General features: G+C 43.0%; 1 protein-coding gene across 2 annotated transcripts in view; it reads right to left on the reverse strand.

The window, feature by feature from the left end:
* Positions 1-18937, reverse strand: part of cyth1b (cytohesin 1b) — a 66760-nt gene that overhangs the window by 38625 nt on the left and 9198 nt on the right. Inside the window, exon 1 of one of the 2 annotated variants that reach the window (XM_079594576.1) lies at positions 17906-18200. The exons of the other annotated variant lie outside the window; for it this stretch is intronic. Within the exon in view, the coding sequence (XP_079450702.1) occupies positions 17906-17984 (79 nt within the window). The 5' untranslated portion in view covers positions 17985-18200. Of the gene's footprint in view, positions 1-17905; positions 18201-18937 lie in introns of those variants that run through there. 2 annotated transcript variants of the gene reach the window in all.

The following is an 18937-nucleotide window of genomic DNA, read 5'->3' on the forward strand; positions in this document are numbered from 1 at the left end:
AAATAAATGTTGGCTTTGAGGTGAAAATATGTATTATCTGAGCTCTGATGTAGAACCCCTGCTCGCCGAAACTGCAGCAAACACTTCTGAGCAGGAGACCAGACGGCAGAAATGAAATGAGATGAGACTCCTCCGGGAAATGCAGTGCCTTTACTTGATACTGCTTTACCCAGCAGACACAGCTAAAATTCAGACAAGACTCCTCCGATAGACTATGCTGATTCTGTATTCTGATTGTGTGTGTGTGTGTGTGTGTGTGTGTGTGTGTGTGTGTGTGTGTGTGTGTGTGTGTGTGTGTGTGTGTGTGTGTGTGTGTGTGTGTGTGTGTGTGTGTGTGTGTGTGTGGTGGAAGCCAGTTCTAGCACACAGAGTCTTCTGTTTAACGCAAAGCAGATGTGAGACTTAATCACAATCCTTAGCAAGATAGCCTGAATACATTTAAATATCATTTCCACCTTATAACCTAACCACTAAAATCACCCTGGCTAACTCTGTAGTCCCGTAACTTCATCCCAAACAGATCTCTGTGCAATGAATGGATTACATTAAAATATACAAAATATCAAAAGTAAGGAGACAATGAAACAATGTATATTTTGGGCTTTTGATCAAAACAGTTTAGCAAAATTGAAAACCGAAGAAGCCAATATTATCAACCAAAACAGAAACAATCGTAAAACCCCCAAAATGTTAACCACAGTTATAAAAAAATTATAATTAGTTCTAGATGCTGATTGCTCAAATGCAGTGTAGGGATTTTCAGTGATTCTTTCTGAAGGTTACATAATTTGGCCAGTAGGTGGTGACAAGTGACTGTCTTTATCAATTAGTCAATGAATCATTCATTCAAGCGATTCACTTAAAAACGTATGGCTGCTTCCGAAATCGCATAGGCTACTTCCCTGCGGTAGGTGAAAAACAGTACAGTATGTGACAAAATAAGTATCTTCGAATTCACAGTACTCATAAAAGAGTAAGCAAAAAGTACACGGATGAACTAGGCTACTTCTTCCGGTGAGATTCTGAAGTGTGCATACAATTGACTCTTTACTATCCCATGAGGCCACGGGAGAGGATTTGTGAGTTGCGGTGTAGCAACGTACAGTAACTGACGCTGGTCACATGATATGACAACATGGCGAATGTATACGTCCAGATACTCATACTGCACACATTCATACTAGCCTATATAGAACATACTTTTTTTAGCGGTTGTGAAGTAATTCTTTTTTCAACATAAGTACCAACTCAAGAGAGTATGCGATTCTGGACGCAGCCTTATTCATTATTCAGGAACAAAACAAGTGAACTGACCTTATAAGTAAGTTATTGAATTATTCATAGAACCGATTCATTCCATTTGATCCAATCATTCTAATACGCTGATTTACTGCTTAAGAAATATTTTTGTGGCAACTGTGATAGATATTTTTTCAGGACACTTTTATGAATAGAAAGTTCAATAGAACAGCATTTATTTGAAATAGAAATCTTTTGTAACATTATCATTGTCTTTAGTGTGAATTTAAAGCATCTTCGCAAAATAAAAGGTTTTAAATCTTATCGCAAACCTTTGAAAGGAAATGTAAGTTACTCAATATTACCATATTTTTTATTGAACTGTTGTATAAAAGCAGCAATAATCACACTCACAATTGTGCTGTTTTTCTGAATATATACATTTATACGTGTTGAGTATATGTTAATATATCTAACATAAAACATAACAACACAACGGTATTTTCTTTTAACATTATAAATAACGCAGCATCCATTATGCCGCAATCTTTCTCAGATGGCTGCCTTTAAATTACTAAGCACCAGGGTCGAGCAAACAACTCAAGCTTTTATCTTTTAAAAGCTGTATTTAAATGCCAAATGAGACAGCCATCAGAGCATCTTATTAAAACTGCACAGCATTCAAGAATTGTGAGGTCAGTTCACACAGCTGTAGCTCAAAGCATCAAGATGTTATATACATTCCAGGTGTTACTGCAGAGGAAGTGTTGCTAAGGCTGTGGTTGAAGAAAAAAAAGGTCATTCCAACCCTATTCTTTCTAACCCTAACCCACGTGTAGGGGTTATGACACATTCACAAACCTTTGTTTGAGTGCCTAAGAAAGGGAATCTGTGAGAATGAAACAGAAGTGGATTTCAAACCTCATTACAATTTCAATAAAGTTTGGCATTAGCATGCTGCAAAGCTAATAATGTGTGTTACTTAAACGTAAAAAAACACTCATTACACACAAAAACAGGGCAAAACAGGTCATTTTAATTAGATTAAGCTATTCTAATTGATCAATGAAACATAAGTACTGACAGATCTTTCATTCCATATTGTGACGAGTGAGGCAAAAAGAAAAAAATGTTGGACTTTGTTCAATCCACCGGTTGTTGATTTGAGAGAGGCAGATATGAATATGAGCTTGTAGTATATTGAAAGAAAGGGGAAAAGTATGCCTTACAGTGCCCCTATTATGCAATTTTAAAGGTTCTTAACGAATCAAACTCTTCCCGGCCTCAGCAACATCTACAGTGTTTGAAAGCGGGTCAAAGCAGACACTGTTCACAGGCAGCCGATGAAGACCATAGAGCTGACATAATGCAAATTTGTTACAAACTTGCATAGGTCGTTGCTGGAAGTAAGACTGGAATTACTGACGAATCATTTCAGGCAGTTCACAATCGGTTCTTTCTTTTTGGGAGAAAATAACCCCATTTGTCCTGCACTTTAGTCTTTGAAACAGATTTTTTACATTCACAGACAGCTATTACACACTGCATGAAAGGTAATATCCGAAAAAGCATAATAGGGACACTTTAAAACACTGCCTAGGTTGGCAGCTCACTTTAGTGGTTTTGGAGTTTTTGCTATGTCCAAAATGCTTTTCCTGACTGTATAAAAGCTAACATAGATCAAGGTTAAAGTCTGAAACGTTTTCATAACCATTTCTGTACTTAACTAACTCCTATCAAAAATAGACTGCAGGGCTCTGCATGGATTGATATATATTTTAAGAATGAATTAGCAGTGTTGTCGCCAAGTGGTTTGAGTTCAAGGCATTTCAAGACAAGGAGGAGACAGACCTCTCTCACTCGCTCTCTCTCTCTCTCTCTCTCTCTCTCTCTCTCATTCCTTCGTTCCTTCTCTCACTTCTGTTTTCCCAGAACACACTGTGCTATGCAAAAGACACTCATTACCACCGCACACCTGTTTTAAAGCTGACAGAGAGAGGGAGCAGGTGAGGTGGTGCCGTAGAGGGCAAAGCAAAGATAATGATAAACTGCAGCAAAAATAAAATATGGTGATTGTGAAGAGAGGCATTATCTTAATCTCTGTATATATTGTTTATGTAATGGCTGACAGCGATGCGCATATTTAGACAGAAGAGCGGCTGATGGCCGATATAATGCAGATATACATGAAATAACACAATTTAATGAAAGCAAATTAAACGTACACACAAATTTCACAATTAAATCCCACAACTTTTGGCTAATGCATTTTTATATATTTTCAAGTCAGTTTAAAGATTTTATAGAAATTTAACTCACAGAGAGCAATCAATTGCAAGTAAAATATTTTAGAGCCGAGCATATAAGCAAATGATTTACCTGGTTGCTGACATTTATCAGTTAAGACTAGTGTCATTTTATTTTGTATCTGATTGTAAAGCGTTATAGTTAACTTGATCAGAAGCTCTTTAACCTTCACTACATGAAGCATGTAAGACGGGAATCTCTCACTCTTAACCAATTAAACACCACCATTCTGTGACACTAGTAACTGAGAACAAACCACATTGGCTAGACAATCATCGTCAGCATCTAAGCTGTCCGTGTGTGACACTATCTCTGAGAAGTGTCCAGTGAAGACTGAGGTCAGCGCAGTCATTTGCATCACGAGGGCCTGGTGGGCTGTTCTGTTTTCAGCACAGGATTAAAAGTCAGAGCAAGCACAGCAGCTGCACGATTAAATAAGAAACCTGTTAAAATAGCCCTCTCAAAAAATTATGCTAATGCTCTCTCATGTCATGATGAATGATTCAGAGCAAAAAACATTTCAATGGACAAAGTATATGAAAGGAAATAACAGAAGCATAAATGTTGCTGAACAACCAGCCAAGCCGAGTCTGCCAACTGTGAAACTGAGGGGAAGATAGTATATAAATACAAACGCATAAGTGTGTGTGTGTGTGTGTGTGTGTGTGTGTGTGTGCGTGTGCGCGTGTGTGTGAATGGGATACAGACATATGGAATTGTATTTTTTAAAAGAGTGTCTCATGCTCATGAATGCTGCATTTATTTGATCGAACATATAATAAAAAACGTACTCGGTTACTAACGTAACCTCGGTTCTCTCTAGAGAGAGGAACGAGTACTGCGTTGTCGTAGCAACGCATTGGGGAAAATCCTTTTCCACGAGAATACTGAAGCAAAAAATTATCCTTAATTTTGTATCTATGTAAAACGCTATGCCACAGCATACAGACCTAGGCGAGACAGCTCGCGCGCCTATTGGCTGCTGTGCGGCAAAAGCTTAAGCCAATCGAGCGAGCCCTTGAGTGACGTCACACCCAATGAGGGCGCTTCGCGCCCTCCCGCGTCACGTCCCGCCGAAACGGGCGTGGCTTAGGGCTATATATTTCGCTCACAGGCTTATGAACCCAGAGCGCATACACGGCAGGAAACGCAGTACTCGTTCCTCTCTCTAGAGAGAACCGAGGTTACGTTAGTAACCGAGTACGTTCTCTTACGAGAGATACTCTCGTACTGCGTTGTCGTAGCAACGCATTGGGGAACACCCTGTAAGACGCCGTGTGTGCAGTGATCCGACACCATAGACCCAGAGCACTGAGCTGGGGTTCATATAGTACATAATCACCTGTAGGACTCACAGAGAATCCTGAAAGAGGTGGGCTCTAACCACCATCTCTTACAAAAATGACTGCCTTAGCAGATCAGTATAGAATTGACTGCGCTTAGCAGTTTCAGCATAAAAATGCCATAATAGACGACTGAAATGTCAGTCTAACAAATACGGTTATTTAAACCGATAATATCTTGGCCTGTAAGGCGGGTACCTCGAGGTTATAAAACCTGATAAATGTAGACGGTGAGGCCCAGCCTGCCGCCATACAAATATCCTGTAAGGCAATCCCACTCGACCAAGCCCACGAAGAAGCCATACTTCTCGTGGAGTGCGCCCTAACACCCAAAGGGCACTGAATGCCTTTGGATGCGTACGCTAGGCTAGAGCTATAGCGTCCACTATCCATCTGGATAGGCTCTGTTTCGAAGTGGCCAGTCCCTTGAGACGCCCACTAAACGAAACGAAAAGCTGCTCTGTCTGCCTGAAAGCAGACGAGCGCGACACGTAAGCTCTCAATGCCCTCACCGGGCAGATTAAGTTTTCGTCCCTATTATCCCCGATGACCGGAAGGGCAGACAGGGTAATAACCTGCGCCCTAAAGGGGAAAAAGCCGCTATAGCCGCCACATATACCTTGAGTGTGGAAGGGGATCTCCCGCTATCCAACATCTCTTGTAAGAAGGACAAAACCTCTGTCACTCCGCAGTCTGGGGGTGACACGCCGCGAGACGTGCACCAGCCAGAAAAAACAGACCATTTAGACGCATAGAGCCGTCGTGTAGACGGAGCTCTAGCTTGTGTGATCGTGTTTAACACTCCCTGAGGGAGGTCAGCGGATACCCGTTGATGGCCCACACATGAAGGGACCATAGCTCCGGGCGAGGATGCCAAATCGAGCCACTCGCTTGAGAGAGTAGATCTCTCCTCAGAGGCACTGGCCACGGGGCGGTGCTGGCTAACTGCATCACAGCTGGGAACCAGGGTTGATTCGACCAGAGCGGCGCTACTAGCAGCACTGAGCATCCTTCCTCCCTGATCCTCTCCACCACCTGGGTCAGGAGGGAGACAGGGGGAAAAGCATATAGGGGGCGGCGTGGCCACTGATGAGCCAGCGCGTCCTTGCTTTTCGAGAAAAATTCTAGACAGTGAGCGTTCTCTGGGGACGCAAAGAGGTCCACTTCTGCTCTGCCGAATTTCCTCCACAATAGTTGTACTGTGTGTGGGTGTAATGACCACTCTCCTGCCGGAACGCGGTTCCTGGACAGTACGTCTGGTCCAACATTCAGGTGCCCCGGCACGTGCGCCGCCCTTAGTGAAAGGAGGTTGCAGCGCGCCCATATCAGGAGGCGTTTGGTCAGCCTGTATAATGACAGGGACCTGAGGCCGCCCTGGCGATTTATGTATGACACCACTGACATGTTGTCTGAACGTATCAGTACATGGCAGCCCATAATCAGGGGACGAAAGCGAGTGAGCGCATTGCACACCGCTAACATCTCGAGGCAGTTTATGTGGAAGAGCTTCTCTCGCTCTGACCAAAGGCCAAACAGCGGTCTGCCCTCGAGCAGCGCTCCCCATCCTGCGTTTGATGCGTCCGTAGACACCACCCTCAGACTCGAGGAAGTCCCTAGGCTTACACCTGACAGGTACCAGTCTTTTGACCTCCATGGTTTCAAAGCTGCAACGCAAGCTTGATTGACCTTGAGGCGAAGCCGACCGGAGGCCCATGCTTTGCATGGCACCCTCCCTTTGAGCCATATCTGCAGCGGGCGCATGCGCAGCAGACCCAGCTGCAGTACTGCAGATGCTGAGGCCATCAGACCTAGCATTTTCTGAAAGCTCTTCAGAGGGAGAACAGCGCCGCAGCGAAATGAGCTGACTGTGCGCTGGATGCGCAGCGCGCGCTGTTGTGACAGCTGCGCTGTCATCGACAGCGAGTTCAGTTCCAGTCCCAGAAAAGAAATATTTTGACTGGGGGACAGCGAACTCTTTTCCCAGTTTACTGTGAGACCGAGACTCTCGAGGTGACTCAGCAGCAGGGCCCTGTGCGCCACTATCTCTGAATGAGATTGGGCTAGAATGAGCCAATTGTCCAAATAGTTCAGCACTCGAACACCCTGCAGTTTGAGGGGAGCGAGTGCTGCGTCCATGCACTTCGTAAATGTACGGGGTGCTAGAGACAAGCCGAACGGCAGGACTTTGTACTGGTATGCCTGGCCCTCGAAGGCGAATCTCAAAAATCGCCTGTGACGTGACGCAATCTGTATTTGAAAATACGCGTCTTTTAGATCTACTGACACGAACCAGTCTCCTTGGCGAACGTGCGCGAGGATTTTTCTGGTCGTTAGCATTCTGAACTGGCGTTTCACAAGCGCTCTGTTCAGTTGCCTCAGATCTAGTATGGGTCTGAGACCCCCGTCTTTCTTGGGTACCAGGAAGTATCTGCTGTAAAGCCCCCCTTCGCTCTGAGCCTGAGATAAAGGTTCGATAGCCCTTTTCCTCAGAAGTTTCTGAATTTCGGCTCGAAGTAGATGTGCTACATTCGAATCTACCGAAGTCTCGATGCGCGCCGCGTGGCGGCGAGGGCGTCTGCGAAACTGTAGCGAATAGCCTTCTTTTATGATGTTTATCACCCATTTTGAAACCCCGGGAAGCTTTTCCCATGCATCTGCACGTGTAGCTAGGGGCTGAGTGAAAAGCGCGCTCTGATCGACTCGCGATACAGCGGCTTTCGTGAGCTGCGACATTTGTAATGTCTGGCTCGCAACATCTGAGGCCGGGGCCGCGCTTATGAAAGCGGGCAGAATGTCCGCACTCGACCCCTCGACAGCCTTCAGGCGGGAGCGGGAGGGCTGGACGGGCTCCGTAGGAACCGTGATGCTTGTGTGGGAACGCGGGCACTGGGGACCGGGCACGTTTGCCACCTTTATAGCATCGCTCGCCGGAGCGGAGCGCCTGCACGCAGGTTTCGTTTTTACAGAAACCGTGCGATGAGCAGGAGGTAGCATTAGTGGGCACTGGGTAGTGGGCACGTGTGCTACTTTTAACGCGCAATCGAACTGAGTCGATTTTATGTGCGCGGGCCCTGTGTGTGGGGCCGTGTTTGTGTGTAGGGATGTGCACATTACAGCGGGCAGATTTACTACACAAGAAACACCGTCGGCCGTGGCCGGGACACCAGAAAATGCACTCTTTAATGGATTTATCTGGGTAGCCGTGAAAGCGGCTGTTGTGTGCAGGCAAGCGGCCAGTGAGACACGCCTGTTGGCTGCAATGATCGCAGGTACAGTCGCTTCGCTTGGGACTGCACGAGCGGTGAGCTTCGGTGAGGGTCCGGCCGCAGCGGGACTTGAACACCGACGCTTCCCTAGCAGTGCTAGGATGTCTTCGGGGGCTCTGGCTTCAACGCTACCTTCTGTCGCGGGCCACGCGGCGCGGGGCGGCGACCGGCAGAGCGAGAGCGCGGTCTCGAGCTCTGGTTCTGGCGGCGTTGAGATGAGGAGCTGGGCGGCGGTCTCGGCTGTGAGCTCTGAGCGGGCGGTTTCGCACGGCCTGCTGCAGAGCTGGAGCGCTTCGGCAGGAAGTGCTTCATAGCCTGGGTCGCCTTCTGCACCTCCGCATACCTGTCGGTGAAGTCCTTCACCGAAGTCCCGAAGAGGCCAGCAGGGGAGAGCGGGGCGTCGAGGAACGCGGTCCGCTCTGCTTCTGGCATGTCTGAGAGCGTTAACCAGAGGTGCCTCTCAGACACGGTGATCGCCGCCATACTGCGTCCGATGGCTTGGGCTGCAGACTTCGAAGCGCGAAGAGCCAGGTCTGTAGCGCTTCTCAGGTCCGCCACGCAGATCGCCTCGGGTCCGTTCTCGTCCAGCTTGCGGAGGAGATCGGCCTGGAAGATCTGCAGCGTCGCCATGGAGTGCAGCGCTGACGCGGCCTGTCCGTTGGCGGCATAAGCGCGACGGAGCAGGGATGACGTCGTGCGGCAAGCCTTTGAAGGCAGCGCCATCTTAGCCCGCCGTCCAGCGGAGGGTGGGCATAAGTGGGCCGCGATAGGCTCTTCGACCGGCGGGAGGGAAAGGTAACCTCTGTTCTTAGCGTCGTCGACCTCGGAGAACGCTAGAGAAACAGATGACCTCGTCCTCGTAGAATACAGGGAAGTCCAAGCTCTCGCGACCTCCTCGTGAAGCTCAGGAAGGAAGGGGGCGGGCTTTGAGACAGGCGTCGACTTCTCCCCGGGCAGAAAATAGCCATCCAGCCGGTTTTTAGCGGGCTGCTCGGGCGAAACCCACCCAAGGCCAAGGCTCGCCGTGGCTTGAGTGAGAACGCGCATGAGCTCCGCCTCGATGCTCGCTCTCTTTCCTTTTGGCGTGGGGGCAGGGGGCGCGAGATCCGCAGAGCTCGCCCAATCCTCGCTGCCGGAAGCCAAAACCGAGCACGAGTCCTCGTCCCTCAGCATGGCGCCGATGTCGATGTCATCGATGTCGTCGACGGAAGCGGCGGCAATCTGCGGTCGCTGTCCGTCGGGTATCGACGCTGAGGAAGCCGGAGACACAGTTTGCGGGCGCGCCGGCGAACTTGGGTGGCTTGCCGGAGGTTCCGGGTTCCGCTGTGCACGGCGCTTTTTACGGCGCGGCACAACAGCGGAGAACACGGGCTCCTGGAACGACGCCAGGCGAGTCCGCAGAGTCGCCAGAGGCAGAAGTTCACAGTGATGGCAGCCGCCATCCGCAAGAGCGATAGCCGCGTGTTCCTCGCCCAGGCAGGAAGCGCAAATCACGTGGCGGTCCCCGTCGCTGAGCGTGGTCCGTTTGCACGAACCGCAAAGAGGCATCTTGAGAAAGACGCCGCTTGAGATACAACAGAGTAAAACAAGTGTGAGTCGCGCCGGCGACCTCACACACACTCAATACGTGAAAGGATATATAGGCGCCGGAACGCGCAGCTGGAAGGCGACGAAGGCGGCGGTGCCAGCAGCTTGTCGTGACTTCTCCCGCTGAGGTGCTCTCTCGACGGCGCAGCTTCTTCACTCGGATCAGCGATGAGTTGTCCTCGCTGAAGGATAAAAAATCGGAGTTCATAAGCCTGTGAGCGAAATATATAGCCCTAAGCCACGCCCGTTTCGGCGGGACGTGACGCGGGAGGGCGCGAAGCGCCCTCATTGGGTGTGACGTCACTCAAGGGCTCGCTCGATTGGCTTAAGCTTTTGCCGCACAGCAGCCAATAGGCGCGCGAGCTGTCTCGCCTAGGTCTGTATGCTGTGGCAAAGCGTTTTACATAGATACAAAATTAAGGATAATTTTTTGCTTCAGTATTCTCGTGGAAAAGGATTTTCCCCAATGCGTTGCTACGACAACGCAGTACGAGAGTATCTCTCGTAAGAGAACTGTAATGTTGTTAAATATTATTACAATTTAAAATATAATTTTAGAATATTCGGGATTCTTTAATAGAAAGTTCAAAAGGACAGCATTTATTTGAAACTGAAATGTTTTGTAACATTATAAATGTCTTACTGTCACTTTTGATCAATTTAACACTTTAGTTTGAGGACCAATTCTCACTATTAACTTGCTTATTATTGCATATTAGTACTTAAAATGCACAAATGAATGCCTTATTCTGTATGTCCATATTCTACATCCCTTAATCTAAACTTAACCACTGCAACAATTACCTTACTAACTATTAATAAGCAGTAAATTAGGAGTTTGATTTAATTAGGAATTAGTGTGTTCCCCAAACTGTGTGACCAAAAGTGTTAATTTTGTTTGTCTTTCTGGGATTTTGATAACTGCAATTGAATTTTCTTCATATGTTACTGGCTCATTACAGTCTATGTAATAAAATAGAAAAGGGGAAAAAAACTGAGGTTTTAAACATCAGCATAAGAGCAAAGTCAACAGTGAAGCTCCAAAAGCCATGGCAATAAATCCTTCAGAACTTCCTTGGGAGTCTGATGTGACACTGCAATATATCTGTGACAGGGTGATGCATAAAACATCTCCCACATCTAATAAAACAGTTATTCTGAATATTCTGTGTCAAAGTTTAGATACATTGGTTTACATGTGGGAGACTGTATTCGCCCTCATTTTAAACATATACAGTCATGGCTGCAGGGCCATCGCACGAACATATAATGACAACCCGATCCCGTATTTATTATAACTGAAGACCAAGTTCTATATTAAAACCAAACAACACTAAAACACAAGATAGTCCATCCTACAACAACACCCAAACCCATTTGCATTATGCCTACACTTCATAAACATGAGTCACAAAACTCATCAATTCCACCAACAACACAATAAAAAAAAAACATAGGGTGAACCAACTCAGGCTAAGGTTAAGATGATGCGCTTCCCCTTTAAAAACACATTTAGATTTCCTTGAAATAGTTTTGTCACTGCACGACCTACTCATCTACACATTATTAAAGTGTCTACGTTCACAAATCACTGTTAAATTGTAACAGAAAAGCAAGCACAATGTATGCGGGATTTGGCATGGCAGAAAGCGTGCACTAAAAAGCTGTCACTCATCACATGTCACTTCATTGCAATCTCACAAAGTTCCGTTATAACCAATTAAGCTGACTGCACAATGAATCTCTTATTTACATAATTATTTGTTTTAATGAGAGGATTCGCGAGCGTGCAGAACTTCAGAATCCACTCATCGCTCAAAACGCAGGAGTTTTGGTTCAGTGCTAAATTAAACACCTCTGATTGGCCACTGCGTTCAGGAAATGGTCATGGCACTGCTTGCTGACAGCCTGTTCCAATAAAGCCCATGTCTGGAGCCGAGCAGAGAAAGCATCAGACAGTAGCAGAAACCCCAGAGGCTTGCTCTCGGTTTATGATGGCATTACTCATTGCTTTGAAAGGTGCAGCTCCAGAACTCAACTCCACATATTAGGGCACAAATGCACCATGGTCCTTCTGTATGGCCTCTATAGCAGAAGAGGAGGGTCAACAAACTAAACTAAAAAAAAAAATGGTCTCACAAGTATGAGTTTCTTTCTTCTGCGGGTTCATCTGAATAATATCCTGGCTGAATAATAACCTCAGGATTGAGGTGTCAAGGTCCAAAAATTACAAAAAAGCTATGATAAATATCAAGTTGTCAATCAAAGTACCTTATTCAAAGTTTGAAGCCATGAAAACCAAAACAGAAGTGCAAGTCTGATTGCTTAATGATTTTAAATTGTTTGATTCAGTTTACAAAATCGTACTGAATAATTTGTTTGCTTAATGAAGTGGAAGATTATTAGGTTATTACATAAACTAAATTCCAGTCCATTTTTTCACACAAAGCTTACAGTATAATTTTGAAATTAAATGATGGAAGTGTTACACAATCACATCTTTATTTTAAAGGAGTGGTTGAATATGATTTCACTTTTCTAACTTTAGTTAGTGTGTAATGTTGCTGTTTGATCATAAACAACATCTGCAGTTACAACGCAAAGGGAGATATTTTATTTGAAAGAAATTGCTTTTTAAGGACTACAACAAACGGCTGGTAAGGGACTACATGACATTTCTCCAGGGTTAACAACATCACTAACCCTACAATTTACATAAACCACGCCCCCTGAACGCGATTTCAAGACAGAATATGCTAATTAATGAATAGAAGATAACTACACATACATAAATTCTAAAATTCAACTAACCATTCAGAAATGTTGTCTACATGTTGTCACATCTTCTTGTGTCTCTCCATCTTTCTGACTTCGGGTTGAACATAAAAGACTAAAAGTTTTTGAAATTTCCAGTGCATGTCTGTGTGAGGTAAAAGGACACACGCTCCTGAAGCTCCGCCCTCTGTGACGGAAGCAGTAGCTCATTTGCATTTAAAGGAACAGACACAAAAACAGTGCGTAAAAACTTTAACATTCCATTTAAAAATATCTGTGGGGTATTTTGAGCTAAAACTTTACACACAAGCTCTGGGGACATCAGAGATTTATTTTACATCTCGTGAAAAGGGCATTATACCACCCCTTTAAGGTGAACTACTCCTTTAAGACTCTGAGAGAAGAGACAACTTTGGATGAAATTACATGCGTGTCTCAAACTCACTCAGCTGAGGTCCCAGTCTGCTGTCACAGAAAGCAGCTGCCTGTGTAGGCAGATAGATAGCTCATTAGGTTTTGGAAAAGGACTAGAAAGAGAGATGTAAATAAGATTTGTTTTGTCCTTCACTGTTTATCATCACAGACGGTGAAGAACTTGTGGGCCACCACACCGACATCATGGGAGATCCATGAGTGGGCAGCACTGACTTGCTTCCAACGTGATAATATGGGCTCACAGTCCAAAAATGAGTCACTTCACTCATATCACACCTCTATCTGCTCACACACTCCTTCTCCTCATCATAACCCCTTTACGCTATAGTCACCTTCGCTCTTCTTTCGATTTTTCTAAAGCATACGTACTCTCATTCCAACTATCTAGGAAGAGAGATGTGCCTGGTATTACTTCAAATGGTAATTTCACACACACTTCAAACTTCTTAGTCACACAATTTTAGACACATAATGAAAAAGTTTCTCCTGACCAAAGACATTCCCCCCCCCCCCCCCCCCTGCTGTCTATGTCTATAAGCAATATATCTATGTCTATAAATGCAATATATCTATGTAAATGGAAATGTTGATTTCTCATTATATGACATTAATAATGACATTTTTAAATAATATTGTGGTATACACACAAATACATAAAATTCATTTTATTTTAAAAAGTTGTTACACATTTATTTTTTTAATAATTTTTTGATCGTGTTAATTTTGGACCTTGTGTGCATTTATTATGGGATTTTCTCTCCAAATTTCAACAGTTTTCCAGCATTAATAATTCATATTCATCATAATTCAATAATTCAACCAACATTGTGCTGTATGAGTGTGAAAATGAAGAGTTTTTACAAATGTGCATGGATAGGTTGCATTAGGCAAAACTGGCAGGTCAAATTTGGTTCAAGTGTAGAGGCTTGTTGTGAGGCTCATTCTGAGAGCAGCTTTGTGTATTCAATCTAAAGGTGAAGTGTTTTATTTGTGTGGTGCTAAAATACTTACTACTATCTCAGCTTAATATGCAGCAATAACTATGAGTAAGCTATGCTTAGGCTGATTCCAGCAACATTGGATAGATGTTATGCAAGCTTGATTTCACACATTGTTGCATTACAGAATGCATCGGAATGTAATTCATAATGCAACGCAAAATACGCATTGTCATGTTGCAGCTTATTAGGGCCAAGAACCTGCATACGTATACACACATATCATGTATAATATAATATAATATAATATTACATTTTAAAATCAATTTAACTTGCAATCACAATTTTTATCAAGAAAAAAAATGCAATTAAAATTTTTCCCCCAAATCATGACAGCCCTAAATAACAGTATGAATATATTTTGAGAAAAAGAAATCACGAGTTCTGCATTAACAGCATTTGAGATTGTTTGTTTACAGGAAATCAGCTTTTCTAAGGCAACTTCATGAAAGAAACGCACTAAAATTGTGCAGCACAAATATATCAGACATTAAATTCCTCTTTAAAAAATACTAATGAATTAGCCATGTGAATGTGGAGGTGGTGATAATAAAACACTCCTTCACTGAAAGCTTGATTGACTTATTGACTGACTCATTACGATTAGAATTCATTGAGCCGCCCGTGGCGTCTGATTCACAGTGTGTGTGTGCGTATGAACAGATGAAACTCAATCTCTTGTACGCAATCTACTTCCTCCTCACTGCGCAATAGTTCACAATATCCCTCTCCATTCTCACATTCCCACGTTCACACTTCCTGGCCCATTTCTTTTGATTATTCCTTTGTACCATTCTTATTTCTGACTTTGAGTGACTTTTAAGTGAAGTTAGAGGCTTTTTTGCACAGTGTGAAATCTCTCGGTCTCTCAATACACACAGACCAGCACTTTTACAGTAAAAAGCTTTAGAATGGGCCTCTCAATTGCACCTTTCTCCAAAGAAAGAAAAAAATACAGCCGTGTTCCAAGGACTGGTCACTGTTTTTTTTTTTTTTTACATGATAGACTTCAAAAAAGAATAGCTTAGATCTAAATCTAATTCTTGATAAATCTTGATGCTTTGCATCTTCTTATACTAAAGTCGCTACCAATGATAACACAACAGCCACAGTGATGCAGAGAGGCTGTATTTAAAAAAATGATCAGTCGAGTGAAATGTCTATTTCTTTGATGGATTCAGTGCAGAACAGGAGAGCAGCTTTCAACACATACAGTATTTGTCTATTTGGGCTCAGTGTCATTATGGGAACAGCCCTTAATACACTCAAAGTAAATGACTTCCCATTTCACTGGATTGAAAAATGCCATAGTTTGCCAAACTCTGGAGAAATGAAAGAGCAAGCAAAAGGATTGAATTTCCTGTCCATCTGATTTGGTAATGATTCATGACAAATTACTTCCTAAAATGGATTCACAGCATCCATATACTATATACATTTAGCCTACTAAGAAAAATATGTCACAATTTCCGCATGAAAGATCCTTAACTCTTTTTCCTTGCAAAAAAAAATAATTCAATCCTTTTAACACAGCGCCAGCCGACATTGAACCCATGTAATATTATGTATTTTCAGTTATTGAATCATTATCCAATATTCATGCAATATAGCGCAATAGTATTTCGCATTGCTATTCAATAGTTCAATATGCAAGGCATAAATACTGATCACTTACATTTTAGGCACAACATACTTCATCTGTCTCCAAAACAATGCACAGTATGGATTCCGATGTGTTTTAAATGATTTGGTTGAGCGAATGATTCATTGACACACTCATAAACCCATTATACTGCCAAGTGCCAACCACTACCACAACTAAGTAACCTGCAGAAAGAGTCTGAAAGATCTTTTCTAGTTTTTTTCTCCATATTGTATTTCTCCCAAGGAATAGGAGAAACATCTGAGACAAAGAACCTGCAGGAAACACAAGAGAGACCTCCATTAAGAGGAATGAAGAGCAAGCATTAAGTAAAAAAACATCTCTGTGATTTACTACAATTGTTAAGTAAATTAGGGAAAGCTCTATACAATAAATAAGAGATTCTGTCCAAAAACAAGAAGTTGCTGTGTTTTCCGATGTGCTTTCTTTAGAGACCATAAGGGGATTTTATCACAGATTTTTGACAGATGGCAAGAAAAAAAGAAGAAGAGAAAATCCATCTAAAATAAAAAGCCGCAGATCTAATCCCTTCATTTATTTTCTCTCTTATGATGCCTAAAACAAAATCAACCAAGAATCAAATCTTCATCAATCCCTTCATCTGTCTCTCTCATCCTGGTTTCTCCTCTTCATTCTCTCAGCAGCTCCAACACTTAATTCACACAAATCACACTGATGAGCAACAAGCACACACAAACCCACCGAGTGTTAAAACAAACAAATAAACACACAAAAACAGAGGAATGCAGGACTAAGTACATTTAGTCCTGATCATATTACTATAGATATATGACATGTTTGAAGGTCAGTGGGCAACAGGTGGACGTTTCAAGTCTCACAATCATCACACGGAGACACTATTATTAGTATTGCAACCGTATATTAAACACCATTTCTGACAACTCAGCAACTTTCCATCAACACAACAAACGATTTGTCTCACATTGCATGAGCATGACGGCAGCTCTGTCTCTCCATCCAACACTTTCATGATCCAGGGACACTTTTTATCACCACGGCAACAACACTAATATAACATGCAGTTGCACGTGACTTTACTCAGATATCAGATTCCAGCTGAATGCATCACAAAGCGGTCATGAAAAATCCAAATGTCCTTGACATTTATATACACATAAGAGGTTACTATCAAGAAGGTATGCTCTTAATAACTCATGTCTATCAGTCAGAAGAGTGGTTCTGCTGTGGGAGAATGTCCAGAAAGACAGCCAGACGGTATTCTGTCCCTGGATGTAGACAAACTACACCTCCAAAACTGGGCATACTGTTCCGAAACTATTACGAATACATAACTGAAGTTTATATTGATGTTCCAGAGCAATTGAAGGGTACATTTTTTTTTAATTGGGATTTATACATTACCTGAAAGCTGAATAAATAAGCTTTCAATTGATGTATGGTTTAGGATAGGACAGTATTTGGCCGAGATACAATTATTTGAAAGGGTGCCAAAAGATCGAAACATTGAGAAAATCGCTTTATGTTCGCGCTTTTGCTGCATCCACTCACAAAAATATTTTTTATATATATTTACAGTAGGAAATTTACAAAATATCGAACATGATCTTTACTTAATATCCTAATGATTTTTGGCATAAAAGAAAAATCAATCATTTTGACCCACAGTGTATTCTTGGCTATTGCCACAAATATACCCGTGCGACTTATGACTGGTTTTGTGCTCCAGGGTCACAATTATGCTCAACATGCTGCCTGTTTTTCTAAATATCCTTTGTTGAAATCTATGGCAGGGCCATGTTTGTCCTCTGAGGCAACACAGGTAAGTACTTATTAACAATCTTTAAGAGTGTTTGTAATACACGTCATAAAGCCAGTATATAACGCTATCAAAAGACCAAGTCTATCTGTTAGAATGCTGCTAATAAATCAGTAAACATGGATTAACAATGTTTTCTTGAGTTTAATATTAATAAAGTGTGAAGAAAGCAAGTATTTTCTATTACTTACTACAGTGCTGGCCATCTCAAGCATCAAAACATGTCAAACATACTGTGGTGAACACCGTATTGGGTGTTTACTTGTGTTTCTGTGTGTTTGACAGTGAAAATGAGGGTGGAAAATAATTTGTACAAATATTTGAACCTTTTTGGTTACAAAAAAAAAAACTTTGTTAACTTCATAAGCTAACCCCCAGAAACACAATTTAAAGATCTGAAAATCAATTTCATGATCCCTTTCAACAGTTTTGGACAAATCCCAGATTTTTAATGGATGTAATCCCCAAGTACATGCACATGATGACAGACCCACCTGCTGGAGGAGCCGGGCTAACCGTAGGACACAGGAACGCCTGGAAGCTGGACACGCAGAGTTCGCTTACCGTCCCCATAGCTCAACTGTCCCTGTTTCACTCTGATGAGTGTGCGATTGAGCGACGAGAGAGAAAACACAAGCTTCTTCCCCTTTTGTCCGAAAGCAGAACTGTTGATACTTATATAACGCTCTTCTTTATCATTAATTTTCCTTTGGGTTTTCCTGTCTGAAGTAAAGATCCACAGCACTGCTCTCTGCTCTGATGTGTGCTGGTCTTGCAATCTCACTCACTGACTTCTCTCCTTGTACAGTCTCTCCTCCTTCTCTCTCTCTCTCTCTCTTCATACTCACCGCCACTTTGTGTTTACCATGCAGGGCTTTCTAAGCTCCCCCCTGTGTTTCTCTGTGTCTACGACCCTTTCTATTTGAAAGTCTCTGCTGTGGTGCAAACAGCTTTAGTAGAAGGATTTACATAGACATAAGCACAGATTCATCAACACCTCCCTACTCACTCCCACAAGCTCAGAGGGCAGTTTAGTCAGAGCTCAACCATTTCGGGCATCTGAGCCATGCGTGGTTTTGAAGGGCATGTATATGTTTACTCATGGAGAATCACAAGATCACCCACCCCATCTATGCATGTACGCCTGCAGACACGTGTACATTATGTTAGGTTGAGACCCTCTGAAACCCACATGCACCCATATTGGTGCTTTTGCATCAGTTTACATTTTGTTTTGTGTATGTGTTTGTATGGTTGTTTCAACGGTAATTGCTTGTCCGTAAAGCGGCAAGAGCATTTAAATGCAATCCTTTACGATTTTATACACTCTTAGAAAGAAAGGTTCAATGGGGTTCTATATAGAAGGTTCTAGACCTTTATGCCAAAAAGGTTCTATACAGGAGAAATGTCTTAAATAACGGTATATTACTTTCATGTTTAATAGTTATTTCATTTCTTTCTACTGATAAAGTAAGTTCTCATGCAGTTTAATTCATTTAATTTTTTAAAAACTAAATCCATAAAAT

The sequence above is a fragment of the Phoxinus phoxinus genome (assembly GCF_949152265.1).
Source record: "Phoxinus phoxinus genome assembly, chromosome: 21".
NCBI lineage: Eukaryota > Metazoa > Chordata > Actinopteri > Cypriniformes > Leuciscidae > Phoxinus > Phoxinus phoxinus.